The 20,636-nt window shown below is 33.4% G+C and overlaps 2 protein-coding genes across 2 annotated transcripts in view; both read left to right on the forward strand.

Moving 5' to 3' along the window:
* The window catches only part of LOC128986846 (kallikrein-11-like), a 57,810-nt gene that overhangs the window by 19,967 nt on the left and 17,207 nt on the right, over window positions 1-20,636 (forward strand). The gene's annotated exons all lie outside the window — the stretch shown is intronic.
* On the forward strand, window positions 4,911-5,973 carry LOC128986847 (uncharacterized). Its single transcript, XM_054407404.1, has 2 exons — window positions 4,911-5,056; window positions 5,581-5,973. Exons 1-2 carry the CDS (start codon window positions 4,928-4,930, stop codon window positions 5,767-5,769), a joined length of 318 nt encoding a protein of 105 aa, XP_054263379.1. The 5' UTR covers window positions 4,911-4,927; the 3' UTR covers window positions 5,770-5,973.

The following is a 20,636-nucleotide window of genomic DNA, read 5'->3' on the forward strand; positions in this document are numbered from 1 at the left end:
ATTTCCAAATTTGGTTTAAATATATCCATAAACAAGCAAACTACAACAGTTTATTTATTCTCTATAAGAATAACATGGGAATTTTAAATTTACAATTTGTAAAAATTATCTCCGTAACCGTTGGGCATAAAACGCTTCAATATACAAAATTATTTATTTATTAAGCTCTACAAAATGGTTTAGGGAGAAATTATGAAATTTTGTTGTTTTTAGGGTCAAAAATAGGAAAAATCCATTTTAACCCTATAAAACCAACCCCCATTTGCTTTAACCCCAATTACCATTGTCCGATTAAGCTGGTTCGCGAACTCGTTCGAATAAACGTAAGTTTACACGTTTGTACCAAATTTCATCAAAATCGGATCATTTTTGCTCTAATTATTGCGCTCGAATTATCGCGCTAACACATATTAGACTTTGAACGGATGGTGTTTTGGCCTCTGGGGACCTCAAAAAGAAAATGTAAATCTTCCCGGGTCTAGGTCTTACTATGAGACCTGCTCTAATAACTTATTCCCTGTATGGGAAATTCGCTAAAATTACACAGACTACTTGTAGAATAGACCCAAATATTTGTCTTGTGCCGATTGTTGTTTGTTGTCTGTTGTTGGTTGTTTTCTGTTCGTTGTATTTGTATTGTTTGTTTTTTGTAGTTCTGTTGACCATGTTTGTGTTTTATTCACATTCTTCAGTTAACATGTATCATAGTGTGCTGTACAGCTAGTGTATATGTTATTCACAATGTAGCCGTGGTTTATCACTATCCCAGTGTCCACAAATTACACAACTCTAAGCGGGGCAAGGCTCAACTACGTGGGCAGATGTGGCTACAGATTGTCCAAATTGCTGGTTTTGATAAACTACAACTTAATTAAACAGGTTGTATAAACAAACCCAACACTTTCTTGGCTGGTTTTGATGACAGGATGATGTTATCTTTGCTACATCTTTGAAAATGTGCACCTCTTCGTACAGAAATGCAGAGATAGTTGTGAAATATACTTTGTTTATATTGTGAACACACGTGTTCTAAGTACGTGGCATGATACTATTTTGTGGTACAAACACAGACAGATGGTGACGTTTAGTTGGTTAGTTACTAATATTTTTGCCCCAGTCAAGAATTAGTTGCTACTATCAATATTTCGACGTTGGTTGTGTCATGATCAACCAATGTAATTGTCAAGAATATAACATTCAAACAACATTAGATCTTTTTAAATGTTAGTTTATGGACTTTTCCTATTCTAATTCTTTCGACTACACTAGGAAAACCCCTTCTGTTTTTAAGAGACTAGCTACTGTCTTAATCTACATTTACCTGATTGCCCTTTCTAACTCCTACCTAATGGGGATTTCTTCCACACATGGATTGCATTTGATATACTGTGTTACGTAATCTGAAGAATATACAAAAGAAAACAAACCAAATCCAAACACAACTATACTTATTGATGGAAAGTCTCCAAGCTGGAAAACAATACACTCGCGGTCTCTACTAACACGTCACAGGAGCCACACTGTCAAATACTTAGCTTAGGAAAAGTTATAGAATTAAAATAGTTACCCTTCGTAACTATTGACCTTATCACATATGATTTCTATATAATGTCTATATGAAATATAACAATGGTCAGTCGCTAGGATGTAGTCAAAAGGCTTATCATACACACACAAACACGTCACTCACATTGTATAAATGAGAACATAACGTCCTTTAATTTGGTGTGTATGTACAATGAGCGAATTAATGTTGCTAAAATTTGATATTTTTGAAGACGGCATATGCGAGATCATGATGCAACCCGGTTTAGTTGCTAATTTTGGACTTTGATGTAAATTGAGGTAAATAAACCACTAAATTTGTCTTGCCAGTTTCGGGATAAGACGCAACAACGAGTGAGGACTACAAAATTATTCATACATCTCTCCGTTTAAGTAAAAGCTGTCAACTATCTTTTCCGCTAGTAGTTCTCACTTCTCACGGCTATCGCTGAAGGTCATGACCCCACTTCACCCCCCCCCCTAATTTTGTTTACGAGGACGAAACTTTCATTCATCATTCGTGTTGACGAAATTTGGGCTTCGTAATTACGTCCTTTAAGGAAGAGATAAAGGAAGTCTTCCTGACGCATGATTTATCAAGAATAAGCTGACGATAACCATATTTTACGTAGCTTTGCCAAATTTATTTATTAATATTAAGTGACTTTACCAGGTAAATTTACTCGTCGTAATTTTTTTTATTAGTGAATTTCCCATGTAGGGAATAAGCTACCTTTGTGTGTACCTTTGACTATTTATACAACTAAATGCTATTACCGTAGGTCTCATGGTAGACCTTGGCCCGGGACCGATTTTCTTTTTCTTGTTGAGATCACATAGGCAAAAAGCCACCATCCGTTCAAATTCATATTTATATAGACTATGTGTCCGTTCGCACGATAACTAAAAAAAACATTAGATTTTGGTGAAATTCGGAAAAAAACGTGTAAATCTAATAAGCCTATGTTTATTGAAACAATTTGACGAAACCAATTCCCCGGCATTTCACTTCTTTCTTTCAAAGAAACTTTCATTACAATTCCGTAAAACTATTTAATAGTCTTCTTTCATTTTACAGCGTCCGGGAATACTGTACCTACTTTAGTGGTCATTCACAAAGCCATGTGCGTATGTTTAGTTATTTAGTTATATAGTTTTTTTCAGTAAGGAATTTAGGTTTATTAAGATGTACAGTACTAAATTTATTTTACTTGTATTGACTTGGCTAATGCAAGTACTGTATTGTCAGTTTTGGCCAAATAAATGACTTATTGACTTATTGAAACGGTATGTTCCATGGGAAAGGGGGAAAATTGGGGTTCAAATTTTCGACCCTTAAAACATTAAATTTCCCTTAAACCATTTTTAAGAGTTAACAACAAAATAATTTAGTCCATTGAAGTGTTTTAACGGGTATTGGCTACGCAAAAAAATTAAATAAAAATCCCCATATTATTGTTACGGAGAGTAAGTGGTAAACTTAGCTTTTTAATGGAAATATTTTGATCAAATCTGGAAAATTTTCTTTATACCAATCTATTTAAGTTTCACTATCAAACACTTTACCTTTTACCATCCCTGCAGCAGCAAACCTAAGTTCTCGTTAAAAGTAATGCTATTTAAATACAAAATAGATAAACCACCAAATGGAGGAATTTCACTAAAAATCTAATCAAGCAAATGGAAATAATTTGGTCTGCAGGTTTGCTGCGGGGAGGTATTTATTACGTCGCAGTATGTAATTTTATCTCAACTAAGGAGCGATGACTGAAACCGCTAGCGCTTCTGCGGCGTTGAGAGGCAACTGGCCTAATAGTTTGTGTATTCGCCGCCGACAAGCGCTAGCAGTTTCCTACCACTTAGTTACCCACTGTAGTTTACATTTACTATTAATTTAAAGGATATAGACATTTTAAGGAAAAAATTGCTTGAGCTAGAAAGAAAATAAATGCTACATATTGTACATGGCACACACTGTGTTTCAAATTAAAGCTGTGGTATTTAACAAAGACGTCTTTGTAACCGTTGACTCTCGCAGTGAATTTTGGTGACTAAATCCTAAACTAGCTCACTTGGTGCGATATCACGCAAGATTGTTAGAGAATGATTTTCTTTATATTACTACTAGTTGTTGTACCCGTGCTTTGCAACGGGAAGAGGACACAAAATAGAAACATTTTAATCTTTACATCTGTTGCATATATAATAGTTACACATCCTCCAATGCTTTTTAGAAACAAAAATCAACTTTTATAGCCTTAATAGAAACGTTTAAGTTATGACTTTTAAATCTGGTAAGTAGTGGATACCACCATTTTGGTTTATGCTTAATTTTAAATCTTGTGTAGGCTGATATGAGAAAAACTGACCAAATCTTCGAATAAAACTTTGACATACATGATTTACCTTCATCTCCCTTAATTATATATATTTTAATTTATTATTGACATTTTAAATTTCAATTTCGAAGTTGCAAAAATACTAATTAAATATTAAATTTAAATGAACATTAGTAGGGTAAAAATGAGAGAGCTAGCACCACCGTGTTATTAAACGGCTGAGAGAACTGGCACGGGGAGAACGTACATGGGTGAGAGAGCTGGCACGGTGAGAGAGCTGGCACACGGTGTCGAAAGTTTCCGTCGGCGTGTCGGGGTGGACGGTTGAGAGAGCTGGCACCGCGGAGGCTGGCACACGGGAAAGGTGTCGGAGGTGTGTCGGTTTGGAAGGGTGTTTGTTACCTGATGTCGGGCGTACGACAAGATGTATTATAAATATTTTTATTTAAAACTCGATTTTTAAGGTGGTAACGTTTGACTGACAAACGCTTCTCGCTTCTGCCATTTAGTGTTGAGTGTAGATAGTTTTCCAAATGTGTGGAGTAAATAGAATGTTAAATTGTTAGCCTTATGTAAGAAATAATGGATAAATAATAATATCTTAATAAATTAATTTAAAAACACTTATGGTGGACTTAAAAGCGCTTTTATGGCATGTCATTTAACGATGACGTTGTTTACCATGAAAACAATTTGTTTAATAAGGATATTTGTACATTTATATCTGAAATTCATTTATATCATAAAACTACTGTTTGTATATTTAAATAAATATTTAGCGCTGAGCTGATAATTATCCTTGATGATGCAAGGCTTATCGTGGCGTGCAAAAACTCTTGATAGGGATTATCATGGATGCAGCATTAGTTTATCAAAACATAATAATTTGCGTAACCATTACAAAGTGCAGCGTTGCAGCGTGTGTGTTTAATGACTTCCGACTGATAACGTAAATACCACGTGTGGAGGTTAAGGTCAAAGACGTCATATCTTATCAGTATATATATAGATATATAATTCGCGCACACAAAATCATTATCATCATGTCTTCCTCCAACGCGCTGACCACACCCTCCACCTGGGACGTTTCCATCGTCGAGGGATCAGGCCTGGAGAGTCTTGAAGACCTCTACATTATCTTGAAGGCAGTGTTCCCTCAACCTAATGTTCAGGTAGGAAAAAAATAAAAATATTATTGATAAAAAACTTTAGATTTATAAACGTTATACTTTATATCTTTAAAATGTTTTCAACCAAATTCACCTAAGATTCAATAGTGATGATATGTTATATCACTATCTGATAAATACACTGTATATTAAACTTATTTGCAAGTAATAATACCCTAAATTAAATAATCATACTTATGAATTAAATTATCAATGTCAATTTCTATTTTTATATCTACATTTTGAATTATGATTATTTCAAAAATGATTGCCCAAAAAACTAAATTGTCATTGTATGGAACAAGAAGGCTTTAATTTATCGTTTCATGTTCATCATTATTTTCTTTGTTAATTAATGTTTAGGTTGATTAATTATTTTTTTACCTATAAATTAAACTTATGACTAAACCTATAACTAAACTTTGATATATTTCTAGATAAGGTACAGAAGATAACAGCACTTAATTTATTTTAACACACGTTTAAAAAATATTATAAATTAATTTTATTTTACATGTTTGTTTAAGTTTGAACGGAGGGATGACCAAACATACAGAGTACGGCTGCCGTATTGTGTGAAGCTCACATCGCTCCAGGCCAGGTTTGGGGAGTATGCTGGGGCAGTGACAATAATCTCCGCTGCGGCAGACCTCACGTTGGCTCAAACCAGACGCCTGGCTGAGCTGCGCTCGAAGATCATCAATAGTAAGAGATAGTGAAAAACCATCAATTACTATAGTACAATTCATCGTAGGGACTAGCCAATTATAGAAAAATACATTTTATAATTTGAATAAGAAATACTCCATATCATTGTCAAATATAAATTACTATTCTATTGTAATCTGTTAACGATGCAAAACTATCTTGCAACGATTAAACTCAAATTTTGTAAACCATGTAATACGTGGTACAGAGAATCTGACAATCACCCTGCAAGTAACACTCATTTAAAAAATACATTGGGCTATTTGCCAATTATTGAGACCGGTCTGCTGCAAAATGTAGGCTTAAAACCTATTACTTAACAAATGGTGAAGGATACATCGATATAGGTAATTTTTTAAAATATCACACGAAACCTTTGATTATTTCAAAAATTCAAGAACACCTTCTTAAGTCGAAAACTCTGAAATGTAATATTATTTTAAAATGTATCTATGCAAGAACTGAAGGAGAAGAAGATGAAATCAAAGAACTGTCATTTAAGACTGCAAACGAGCCCATACTACTAGGTACAGATCTAAACACGTATTGTAAAAACGCTTTTGATAAACTTTTAACAGAACAATCAGAACACCAAGGTAAAGGTTCAGGATGGAGTCTAAAGAGTATTATAGGGCTGGAACTAAGAATTAATAAATACTATCCATTAAGAGGATGTAAACATATATCCTTACCAGCTTTCATTGCAAACAAGAAAGCTGTTGTAAATGTAAAGAATCAGGATGATTATTGCTTCAAGTATAGTATATGGGCGAAAAATGTACCTCGTAATCCACAAAGAGTCCGCAATTATATTGATAATGCAGAAATGAATGCAGCGTATGACTGGGACTGTATTAACTATCCTGTAAAACTTAAGTCAATACCTAAATTTGAACAGATAAACAATATGTCTATAAATATATTTGGAATAGAAAAGAAACACAATAGTGAGGAATATATTGTATATCCTATTAAAGTAACAAAACAAGAAAAAGATGATCACCGTGATTTATTACTATTGAAAAATGAAACAACATCTCACTATGTGTGGATTAAAAACTTTGATAAATTAGTAAGCGCGCAAACCTCTAACCACAACGGAAGAAAATTTGTTTGTAAATCATGTTTAATCCATTTTAATGATAAACCTACCTTCGATGTACATAAACAGCTATGTAACAATCATGAACCTGTTGCTGTAGAAATGCCTAATGAAGATAATTGTAAACTTAAATTTAAAAATTTCAAACACCAACAACAAGTCCCGTACATTGTATATGCTGATTTTGAAAGTATATTAATACAAAAAAGTCCATGTAATAATTGCAATTCTTTTACCTGTAAAAATCCCAATGAATGTTGTATTAACTGTTTCCGAGTCAACTGTAAAAATTTGAATCAATGCTGTTTGAACTGTAAAAGACCGAATTGTAAGAACTCCCACACCTGCAAAACTAAACATGCTACGCAAAATCAATCTACCTCTTCAACTGTTGACTATCAAAAGCACTACCCATCAAGTTTTTGTTATTATGTTGTTTCAAGTAATGGTGAAAAATCAGAACCAGTCCTTTTTCGCGGAGAAAATGCTGTGAAGGTATTTTGCCAAAAGATCAGAGATGAAGCTCTTAAAGTGTACGAGATGTACAAAAATAAGTTGCTTATGGAGTTAACGGATGAAGAAGTGGACATGTTTGAACGTTCATCTTGCTGTCACATATGTGAAGAACAGTTTACTGCCGATAATTTAAGGGTTAGAGATCACGACCCTAATACAGGGAAATTTAGAGGTGCAAGTCATTCAAATTGTAACTTGTCATATCAAAATCCACACTTTTTGCCCGTAGTCTTGCACAATATGTCAAATTATGACCTCCATTTTATTATTAAAAGTCTCGATTATGATGAAATGGAAATAAAGGTAATCCCTAATACAGAAGAACGGTATATCTCTTTATCAAAGAAAGTTGCTGCTAGATTTGAAATTCGTTTTCTTGATTCGTACAAATTTATGTCTAGAAGTCTTGATGAACTAGTCAAAAATCTTGACAAAAATCAATTCAATGAAACACTTTCTTATTTCGGTTATGATAAACTTAATATTGTTACAAAAAAAGGCTGTTTTCCCTACGAATACATAGATGGCTGGGAAAAATTTAATGAGACTAGCTTGCCTTCTATTGATCAGTTTTACAGCTCTCTAAATAAGTCAGAAGTTGCTGTAGAAGATTATAATAGGGCTGTTGAGGTTTGGAACAAATTTAACTGTCAAACCTTAGGAGAATTTTCTGATATCTACCTTAAGACTGATGTGTTACTATTAAGCGATGTATTTGAAAATTTCCGAAAAGTTTGTAAATCCAATTATGGTTTGGACCCAGGTTGGTATTTCACAGCTCCTGGCCTTTCGTTCGACGCGTGTCTTAAATTGACTAAAGTTGAAATCGATTTGTTAACAAGCTATGAACAGTACATGTTCATAGAAGCTGGTATTCGTGGTGGTATTTCTATGTGCACTAAACGTTACTGCGAGGCATCAAATAAGTATTTAGTTTCAGAAACAAATCTTGACTCGGAATCACAACCTGGTGTCAAACCTATGGATCAGGGACTCTGGACAGTTGATAATTCAAACTTTATATTATTCCTAGATATAAATAACCTTTATGGGGCTGCAATGGGAGAAAGTTTACCGTTAAAGGACTTTAAATGGTTAACCCCTGTTGAAATTGATGAAGTAAAAAATAAAATTAATGATATTGGTGAAAATGATGAAGTAGGGTTTATACTTGAGGTAGATCTAGATTATCCGGCACATCTACATGAACAACACAACGACTTACCATTTTGCGCCCAAAGAAAAGTACCACCAGGTAGTAAACATTCAAAATTGTTAACAACTTTAGAACCTAAACGTAATTACATAATTCACAGCCAAGCGTTAAAACAGGCCGTAGAGCATGGATTGGTTTTGGTTAAAATCCATAGAGGTATGAAATTTGTTCAGTCTAAGTGGTTGTATGGATACATCGAAAAAAACACAACATTTAGAAAAAATGCGCAAAATGAGTTTGAAAAGGAGTTTTTCAAACTCATGAACAATTCGGTTTATGGCAAATGTATGGAAAACGTAAGAAACAGAATGAATATGGAAATAGTTTGTAGCACTAAAAGGCTCGATAAGCTTATTGCTAAGCCTAATTTTCGTGATAGAACTATATTTACAGAAAAACTGATAGCAGTTCATCTAAATAAAACTAAAGTAAATTTTAACAAACCCATTGCAGTAGGTATGGCTATTCTTGAACTAAGCAAAATCGTAATGTATAGATATTTTTATGATATTTTTCCTCGTGTATTTGGTCAAGGAAATGTAGAACTATTATATACAGATACGGATAGTTACCTTATAAATGTAAACTCAGTTGACGTATATGAGCAAATCAAGGAGAATATACATTACTTTGACACTAGTGAGTACCCAATAACACACGCTTGTTTCTCTCTCGATAATAAGAAAAGACTTGGTGTTATGAAAGATGAAACTTTATCAGTTCCCCTAAAGAAATTCATTGGTCTTAGGACAAAGCTATATACTACTCTTAGTAAGAATTATGATTGTAAGAAACGTGCTAAGGGTGTAAAGAAAAGTGTTGTTAAAAATGAAATAACTTTTCAGGACTACGAGAGAGCTTTGTTTTGTAATCAAAACCAGTACAAAGAAATGAATATAATTAGGAGTAGGAAACATGATGTATACACAACGAAAGTACGAAAACTAGCGTTATCGTCTCATGATGATAAAAGATTTGTATTAAATGATAATATCCATACCATGGCATATGGCCATTACAAACTAATTGAGAATAAAAAAAGGAAAATTGATTTACACAAAGAACTGATTGCAAAAAAAGCTAAAATGACCAATGATTCTTGTTAAGCTCAAATTATTTGTTAGATTTGTATGTAAGTTAATTTAGTTTTTTACTTTTCAGATAATGTTTTTTTGGAAACTGTACCGGTCAGGTACGAACAACTTTCTGTTGACGAGGGCTTCCTTAATATGCCTGAATACGAGAACATGGGTCGGGTTGCTATACCTCTGCACGCATTTTTCCCTTCCTGTATTTACACTATAACCTTAAATCCTGGAGAAAGAAAAACCATATCTGCGGGTATAAAAATTAGAATACCTGAAGGTTATGAAGGACAAATTCGACCGGTAGCATGGCAAGCGGAAACTTTCGGGGTGACAGTTTTAGACTCTCCAGCGTCTATTGACTCCAACCATACAGACGTAGTCAGGGTTAACCTAATAAATCATGGAAACGAGCCGTTCAGCATTAATTACTGTAGTCACATCGCAGATCTTGTCCTAATAAAGGTTGCTAGGGTGTGTTGGGTCTTAAACGGTGGTTCCGAAGATCACGATGATCCGGACTGTAAATTAGAGGAAATAATTGTTGACAATCATGTGTCTGTCATTGTAAGAAGGGACATTATCTAGTTACAAATAAATCAAGTAATTTGAGCTTTACAGTAAATTTATGTAAATAGTGGAATAATAGAAAGTATTATGACTGTAATGAAAAAAACTGTAAACTTAACTTATCTATTTAGTTTGATTGTTTATGTTTTTAATTACTGTAACCATTGAATCTTCAAATTAATACATAGATTTTTTTTCATAATTTTGTAAGTGTAACAATTATATTTGACATTTGTTATGTATATTTGTAATTTTGATATGTTTGTAAATAAATATAAATTATTTTGACATACAATCTGTGTTCAGTGTTATTTATTACCTACCTTGTTTCAGATTAATTTATCTCCCTTTCATTTATCTGATATAAATATATATTTATACACAATTAAATATTACGTCATGAATAAAAACATAGTTATATCAATCAAAATAAGAGAATAGCATCATTTGATGTTTGACTTTCAAGACGATGAAACCAAGTATCGACAAGTTTGGAGGTTATATAGGTTTTACTTCCAAAGAAAACGTTGTAGTAGGACCTTCAGGAATAGGTTTCAAGCTAACTGATAAACAAAATTTTAATATTGAAAACAAAAGGTTAACAAACGTAGGGGAAGCTGTCGATTCTAGTGATGCCGTTACTTTAAATTATATTTCATCAAAATGTCTATTGTTAGAGGATAAACAAGTTAATTTAAGAAAGAGAAAAATTGTTAATGTCAATGATCCTGAATCAGACATGGATGTTGTTAATAAGAGGTACTTTCAAAATAGTATGGACAAAGAACTACGAGATACTATTAAGTTTGATAGAAAGAAATTTATTATTGATTGCGAAAATCATAATATTAAAAATATATCAAACCCTGTAGATGGAAAAGATGCAATATCTCTCGATTATTTCAAAAGCAATACTTTAATGTATGAAAATGGCAATTTTAATGCTAAAAGAATGAGAATTAACAATATTGGAGATCCTACCGAGTTAACGGATGTAGTTTCTAAACAATACATCGAAAATTATGTTAATTCACAGATTAATTTAAAATGTGTGACTTTTGGTATCAATGATGAAATTAATATGAAGAATAAACGATTGAGCTTTTTTAAAATTGAAAAAGATCCAACCGATGACTCTGATGCAATAAATAAACTTTATCTAGATAAAGAATTAGTTAGGGTAAATCAAATAATTAGCAAGACGGTGGAATCCTTCATTAAACCAGAAAAAGGAGAATTAAACTTTAAAAAGTTTATAATTAATATAAATGAAGCCATAAATAATTATTCTCCCATTACTTTAGGTCAGGCAAGAACACTCATGCAGAAGTATTTATACATTGATGACAAAAGTGAAGTAAATATCAATAATTCAATAATAACAAATGTCAAAAAGCCAATTGAAAGACATGATGTTGCAAACAAAGAATATGTAGATGAAACAGTACGAAGCAACAATACAACTTTAGTTGAAGTGGTACTGAGGGAAATGATAAAGGATTATATTAAACCTGATATGAATGGTGTCATAGATTTAAAAAAGTATAATATTCAATTGGTTGTCAAAGCGAGCGAGAATGAAAATTCACCTGTGACTCGTAAACAATTAGATGCTTTCAAAAACAGGATAAACTCTGATATGTCACGTATTGATGAAAAGCTTAAGGTTTTTTATCCAGCTTCTTCGTTGACTGCAAGGTCCCGAAATAGAGAAGGTAAGCCCATATCAGATGTCATGAGTGCAATGATAAATGACTTAGCTTATCTTAGGTCTGAAATAAAAACCTTGAAAGAAAGTAAATCAACAGAAGATGATGATAAAGACGACTTTTGGGATAGGGTAGGTAAGTTGAATAGCAAGTAGGACTGGTCATCAGTATGGTTCTGAGCTTCAAACGAGGTGGAGGTCTAATTAATAAGCTTATTGATAACCTACCTTTTGAGGCACATCTGTTGGGTGGATACCAATTTTGTGGGGCTGGTACTAAATTGGAGAAACGTCTGGCAAGGGGCGACAAAGGGATCAATCCACTTGATAGTTACTGCAAGGAACACGATATAGCATACGCTCAGAACAAGGATTTAACGAGTAGACACAAAGCTGACAGGCTGCTGGCCGATAGGGCGTGGACGAGAGTATCGGCTCCGGACGCTAAACTCGGTGAAAAGGTAAACGCTTTTTTAGTAACGAACGCTATGAAAGCAAAACTTAAACTCGGTGCTGGTATGAAGAAATCGAAGTCAGAAAGTGTTACAAAGAAAAGGCAGAAAAGGAGTCCGAAACATGACAGTAAGAATGGAAATACACAGAAGAAACACCTCAAGGATGCTATACTGGCGGCTAAAAACGAACTTAAAAAGAGTAAAAGCAAAGAACTTAAGGTATTGGTTCCTGCAGCGTTGAAAGCTGCAAGAAATGCGATGAGGGGTGGTAAAAAGGATCAAATAAAAAAACCTAGAATCATACCCATACCCAAATCTGGAGGAGCGTTACCGTTCCTGTTGCCATTATTTGCCGGACTGTCTGCCATCGGAAGTCTGGCCGGCGGAGCTACCTCAGTGTATAAAGCCATAAACGAAGTTAACAGAGCAAGAAAGGAAAATGTAAGTGACGTTAAGATTAAAACAGGAAAAGGATTGTATTTGAGACCATACAAACAAGGGATGGGTATTTTTTTAGATCAAACGCACTAACCAATCTGGATTTGGAAAGGTATGCTAAACGATTGAAAATACCTTACTTTAGAGGAGTATTCTCTAAGGATAAACTGCCTTTGCATCCATGGAATAAAGAAGCGATAATCATAAACTTAGACGATGATGATGGGCCCGGGACTCATTGGGTCGCTTTACGTAAAGATGGATCACATGCAAAGTATTACGACAGTTTTGGGAACCTCAAACCACCAATGGAAGTTATACATTATTTAAAAAACTGTATTATTTTGTATAACTATGTTAGGGATCAAAATTTTAACACTGAAATATGTGGACAGTTGTGTTTGAAATTTCTGTCTGATTGTAATTAAAATATTCTCCAATAACTATCTCAGTCATTATTTGACCATCGTACAAGCAACATGTCTCACCTATTTGTAATTTCGGGAAATAGTTCACTCTTAAGCTGTGAAATATTCCCCAAAATTGAACTAGAAAATGATCGAGATTACGTGTTAGGGTTCATCAATTTTGAAACATTTAATTCAATTCCAAATGTTGAGGAAGGGTGTAATATGTTTTATTATCTTACCGATAAAAATGAAGAGGTGGGTATAGAAATACCTACTGGATCATATGAAGTTAAAGATTTGCAAAAGTATTTACGAAAGGTTCTTGGAGATAAGAGAGGTGAAACAGAAACTGACATCGATACTAGCTTATCATACAAAAATGCGTATCCCATTAATCATGATGTACTGATAACAATTCAACCAAACAATAATACGTTAAAAAGTGAGATAAAGTGTTCCAAAGACATCGACTTCACTCCTTCAGACTCAATAGGTCCTTTATTAGGTTTCAAAAATAGAAAATTAAACAAGTTTTTCACTCATGTGTCGGATGGAACGGTAAACGTCTTAAAAGTCAATACTATAAACGTGGAGTGTAATATAATTACGTCTTCGTTTGTAAATAGTAATCCAAGTCATGTGATACATACATTCTTTCCCACTGTTCCACCAGGATTTAAAATAGTTGAAACTCCCGCCAATATAATCTATCTTCCAATCAACACAAGGACGATTGATAACATATCCCTTAAAATAACTGATCAAAATGGTAAACCTATCAATTTCCGTGAAGAAACCATCACAGTAACATTACATCTTAAACGTTTGTAATCATGCCTATGATCTTCACCCCAGTTAAGAACATACCGTATTTGAAAACCGTGAACATTTCTACACCGGACACCGTGAAGAGAGGTTCTCTTTCTAAGAGTAATAGAGACTTTTTAGTATCATTAGGCTTAAAAATTAAACATGGCTGGTAGTATATTACAAGTAAGAGAGCAAATTTACTTTGACGAATCGATAAATAAAATAGAAGTACACGCACATCAACCATATGCTAATTCTTCATTCAACAATAATGATGAAATTAGAATACCAATCCAACATCAAGATATCTATACGTATCCCTGCAACAGTACTCTCTACATCGAGGGGGTGGTTAAATCAACAAATACAAAATTCATTAATAACGGATATGCTTATTTATTTGATGAAATACGATACGAAATCGGTGGAGTTGAAATAGATAGGGTGAAAAACGTTGGAATTACAAGTACAATGAAAGGTTATCTGTCTTTTAATGATAGTGACATTAAAATGTTAACTAATGCAGGCTGGACGAGTGAAAAAGGTAGTTTATTGACTCTCAAAGAAGACAGTACAAATAAAGGTACTTTCTATTTTAATGTCTGCATTCCTCTTAAGATTTTAATTGGGTTCGCTGAGGATTATAATAAAATTATATTAAACGTTAAACAGGAACTTATACTTATAAGATCAAGAACTGACCTAAATGCTGTGCTTGGTGAGGTTAAGACTGAAACAGGAGCTGCAGGTACAAGTACAAGTATCGAGCCAACGATGGACATTAACATCAAGAAAATTCAATGGAGAGTTCCCTACGTATTCCCATCAGATCAAGAAAAACTATCTTTACTCAAAGTTATTGAAAAAAATCAATCAATTTTCATCAATTTTAGAACATGGGAGCTTTATGAATATCCTTTATTACCGCAATCAAATAGACAGACATGGAATGTAAAAACATCAACTCAGTTGGAAAAACCACGATATGTTGTATTAGCATTTCAAACGGACAGATCAAACAATATAAAAAAAAAATGTCAGCGAATTTGATATATGTGACGTTTCAAATGTAAAACTTTATTTGAATTCAGAGTGTTACCCGTATGACGATATGAACCTTGATCAGTCCAAGAATCAGCTAGCGATTCTTTATGAAATGTATGTAAAATTTCAAGAAAACTACTATTTTAAAAAGGGCGAACCCCTATTCACATATAGTGAATTTGTAACACATGCTCCGTTAATTGTAATCGATTGTTCCAGACAAAACGAATCCATAAAATCAGGACCAGTGGATATAAGATTAGAGTTTGAATCGAAAAGTACAATCGCAGCTAAAACTACAGCATATTGTTTAATATTACACGATCGTGTCGTTGAATACAACCCGATGACAAGTTTGGTAAAAAAGTTAGTATGAGGTGAAAAAAGGAAAACAAAAGGTCAGGAACAAGGTCAAGGGTTAGTAGGTTGAGATTAAACAAGTTGTAACGTGATAATTCACAATTTTTATTCCAGTTGCTAACAAGATGTCGAACAGAACAGTCGTATGTGATATCCAAGGGTTCCGTGGACTAAAAAATGAGTTCATCGTGAAGGAAGCAGCTTTTCTCACAACTTCAGGTAGTAAAGTGCAATCGATTATTTTCAAACCACCTTTTCCATATACAGCGTTACCTGAAACACAACAAAAGGTTGCAACATGGGTTAAGCAATTCTGTCATGGAATTGACTGGAATGACGGTTACACTCCATATTTCGAAATGAAGAATATTTTTAACAGGATATTAGGATCTTACGATGTTGTATTAGTCAAAGGTATGGAAAAAAAGATTTTTATTGAAAATACTTTATCGAATAAAACTGTGTCCGTGCGGGATATGGATGAAATTTGTTGTCCAAGAATCAACGATCTGAGAAAACAGATGAGCTTTAGAAAGTGTTTTTACCATTCTCGAACGACTGATCAATGTGCAAGTGAAAATGTTAGACTGTTGTTACACTGGTATATAAACAAGGTTGAAAAGAAATCCACATTATTGGAGATCGAAGACAAAACAGTTGACAAGATTGGAGAAATTATTGATAAATTCAATACGCTTGATAAATACGGTAACAGAACTTTAGCCAATTTAAAAATACAAGAAATATCTTACCTACCGAAAGAGTATTTTGTACATCACGTGTCCCCGAGTGACCTATGGCACGTGTGGGACCTTCTCCCAGATCACAAAAAAGATAAGCTAAAGGATATAATTCACTGCTATGAACATTACAACTCCTCAGGTGCGGGTACAGATCACATCGACGGAAAACCTCAGAGAAAAGAAAATTGTGCAAGATGTACGCAATCGAATTAGAGCTTTTTATTCAAAGTAATCCACAAATCGTTCAACATTTTAACGGAATATTTCACGCTGAAGGTAGAATACCTTCATACATCAACTATCCCTCATCATATATATTCAATACTGGAGACCGATGGGTAGCCGTTTACATTGACGAATTTCATCGGGGTGAATATTTTGATAGTTTCGGTTTACCTCCACCTTACAAAATATTTCTCTTCATTCAAAATGCTACTGAAAAATGGAGTTACAATCGACATCGAATACAGAGTGAATCATCAGACTACAGTGGATACTACACTTTGATGTATCTGATCCATCGATCTTCTGGGCAAGACATTGAGGGGTTTACATCATTATTTTCAGACTGCACAGACGAGGAGAAAGATAAGCGTATCGGTGATCTGTTTTCAAAAAGCTTTAATAGTTCAAAAATTAAGTCAGTAAAACTTGCTGTAGAAAAAATGAAATCTTTATATCATAGGATGGAAAATAGAACCATGTGGAAATAAAATAGTTTTCATTTATATTTTTTCGTTTATTATTTATATTCCCTTGTGTACTACTTATAAGATTACATAAGAATTTAAGAATGCCGATCAATCTCATTTCTGCATAGAACGTGGTAAGAGAAGGTTATCTCATAATAATGAAGGTGATTAATCAAAAACAAAAATTAAACATTGAAAGTTTTGATTTAAAACCGGTTGATAATAGACGAAGACATAGTGGGCTCCTTCCAAATCAAATCAGATGTTTAATTACAGGACCATCATCTTGTGGGAAAACTGCTGTGATGTTAAGCCTAATTACAGATCCTAATGGATTAAAATTTGAAAACATATATGTTTACTCAAAGTCCTTATATCAACCAAAATACCAGTTTTTGGAAAACGTTTTAAAAAATGTAAAAGGAATTGGTTATTATAAATTCTCTGAAAATGAAGAAGTAATTCAACCTTCTGAGGCTAAGAAACACTCGGTGTTTGTGTTTGATGATATAATATGTGATAAGCAAAACAACGTAAGTGCATTTTTTAGTATGGGTCGACACAAAGACGTGGATTGTTTTTATCTTTGTCAATCTTATTCCAGAATTCCGAAGCAGTTAATTAGAGATAATGCTAATATGATAATTGTTTTTAAACAGGATAATAATAATCTTAAACATGTTTATAACAATCATATTAATCCCGACTTAACATTTACGGAATTTGTAGATATGTGTCAAATTTGTTGGAATAAAAAATTTGGATTTTTCGTAATCGATAAAGAAAGTGATCTGAACAATGGTAGATATCGCAATGGGTTCGATAAATTTTTTATAAGGTAATATTGTATGTGATACCACACAGTCTTCATCCAACTTCGAAAGGAAATGGATGTTAAAAAGGAGTTAATCAAAACAAGTAATACGGTAAGAAAAAAATATTTAGCACTGAAACGAGGTATTGTGGATGAAGAAGAAATATTCAAAAAGAAATTTAAACCTATCGTCGATCCTATTAGTGAAATAGTAAAAAATATTGAAGAGAAAAAGAAAAAAAAGAGTGACAAGAATTCATCAATTCTTGATAGTGAACAAACTCCGTCGTCATCACTTAAAGTTATGAATGAAAGCAAACCTTCACAAATTCAAACCAATGAATCATTATCAGAAGAATCGGATTCCAATAGTGAACATGATGAAAACGAAGAAAATTTTAACGATTATATCAATAAATCTATTAACGATAGTAAAAATGAAATGGATCATACGTATGGTGTATATTTAGGTGATAATGATGAATGGATGATTGGAAATAGTAAAATTAACTACGATCCATCTGATAGTTTCATTAAAATAAAAGGTCAAAAATTTAAACCAACAATTGGTTTGTTGGAACTTATGTTTAAGAAGAAACCAAATAAGACACTTATCACTAAAGATGATCTGAATTCTTTTAAAGATATATTACTGCTTACAAATGCTCATTTAGTGAGACATTCTGATGGAGAGAAGGTTCAAGCTACAAATACATTTAAATACAGAAACTATATAAAAAATATTTTTAAGAAAGGGAGTGGGTTAAAAACTCCCTATTTAAAATTGGATACTTATCCATGTGCTCCAGACTATGTGCATTATGATAATATAAATGAAATTGTGGACAGGCTGCGATTATTGAAATTATCAGAGATTTCAGGTAATACTAGTCACAATAACGAAGTTATAAATATAATATCAGAGCTCAGAGATAAAGGAGTTATAGAGTAACTAATATTATGGGTATAAAAGAAGATATTGCTAACGAGTTACATAAGTCGGTAAGAAAGAATTTTCCTCGACGAAAGGTAGTTGTGAAAGGGTTTGACGACCTTTGGCAGTGTGATTTAATTGATATGACAAAATATTACAAGGTCAATAAGGGATTCAAGTATATAATCACAGTAATTGACGTTTTTTCAAAATATGCTTGGTCAAGACCTCTCAAAACTAAAACCAGTAAAGAGGTTACTTTTGCAATGGAAAACATATTAAAACAGGGAAGGGTTCCAAAAAATTTACAATCCGATTTAGGAACAGAATTCTACAATTCCGAGTTTAAAAAGTTGATGGGTGATTATAAAATTAACCACTATTCTACCTACAGCATTTTAAAGTCGAGCGTGGCAGAAAGATTTAATCGCACGTTAAAAAATTTTATGTGGAAAAAATTTACAATTAATGGTACTTACAATTGGATCGACATACTAGACCAACTAATGGACTTCTACAATACAAAGAAACATTCGACTATAAAAATGAAGCCGTGTGACGTATCAAAGAAGAATGAAATGGAATTACTAAAGACCATTTATTCATATAAACAACCCAAACTACGAATGATACCTAAGTTTGAAATTAACGACTACGTCCGCATTAGCAAATATAAAGGGGAATTCGCCAAGGGATATACTCCGAATTATTCCACAGAAATATTTCGCATCACGCAAGTAGTTCCGACAGAACCCGTCACTTACAAGTTGGTAGATGCCGAGAACCAACCCATTGCCGGAGGATTCTATCAAGAAGAGCTAACTAAGGTTAAACATAAAGACGTTTACTTAGTCGAAAAGATTCTCAAGAAGAAGGATGATAAAGTGTTTGTAAAATGGCTTGGTTTTCCTTCGTCCAAAAACTCCTGGATTCAAAAAGATAATATTGTTTAACATGATATATAATAGACATTTTTTATACTGTAGTACTACTGCTTATTGTGAATAAATATATACTAAACTCAAAAACATTTCTTTTATTACATATATAAATTACAATTAAATATAGTAAAAATAAATTATCCTAATATACTTACCTTCGTCAGTCCCGAACCCGGTCCCGTGGCGTCGAAGCCCGAGACGATAACCGCTCGTCAACCTGAAACATGACCTACACAACCTACCTCGTATCGATATCAGTATAAAGACTTGCTTCAGATTGTAAACAAATAATTGGTATATAAATTAGACATCTTATCTGTTGTTTGACTCAAATGAATTGATGATGCACTCGCAGTTATCACTATCGCATGTTTTCTGCAACGTCACGATAAGCCACGATGCAAATCCATTAAGCGCTTATCTAAATACTATACAATCTGTAAATTGTTTAACTTATTTTAAAATACAACATATGTCAGTCCTAAGATTTTTTAAACAGATGAAACTAATATTTTATATATATATTTTTTTAATCACATGGTAGTTTTTAAAATATAAGTTTCGAACACAAATTCCCAAACAAAATATGTCACATATTTGTGGAAACAACCTCAACGTTAAATGATATACGAGCGCATGCCATAAAATCGCTTGCGATTCCACCATAATCGTTTTTAAATTAATCTATATAAACATATTATTTATCCATTATTCCTTACATCAGGCTAACAATTAAACACTCTATTTACTCCACGCATTTGGAAAACTATCTACACTCAACACTAATTGACAAAAGCGACAAGCGTTTGCGAGTTAATCATCACCACCTTAAAAATCAAAATGTTAATTTAAATATTTATAATACATCTTGTCACACCTGTACCCTCCACGGTGTCAGCTCTCTCGTCCGTCCACCACGACACACCACCGACACCTTTCCCGTGTGCCAGCCTCCGCGGTGCCAGCTCTCTCAACCGTCCACCCCGACACGCCGACGGAAACTTTCGACACCGTGTGCCAGCTCTCTCACCGTGCCA

This window comes from Macrosteles quadrilineatus, unplaced genomic scaffold, assembly GCF_028750875.1.
Source record: "Macrosteles quadrilineatus isolate MER2022 unplaced genomic scaffold, UCM_ALF_1.0 Scaffold_2__2_contigs__length_208266976, whole genome shotgun sequence".
In the NCBI taxonomy this organism is placed as follows: domain Eukaryota; kingdom Metazoa; phylum Arthropoda; class Insecta; order Hemiptera; family Cicadellidae; genus Macrosteles; species Macrosteles quadrilineatus.

Coding starts and splice junctions, on each gene's coding strand:
- LOC128986847 (XM_054407404.1), top strand. CDS start 4,928: ATGTCTTCCTCCAACGCGCTGACCACACCCTCCACCTGGGACGTTTCC. Junction 5,057..5,580: donor TCCCTCAACCTAATGTTCAG/GTAGGAAAAAAA, acceptor TGTTTGTTTAAG/TTTGAACGGAGGGATGACCA.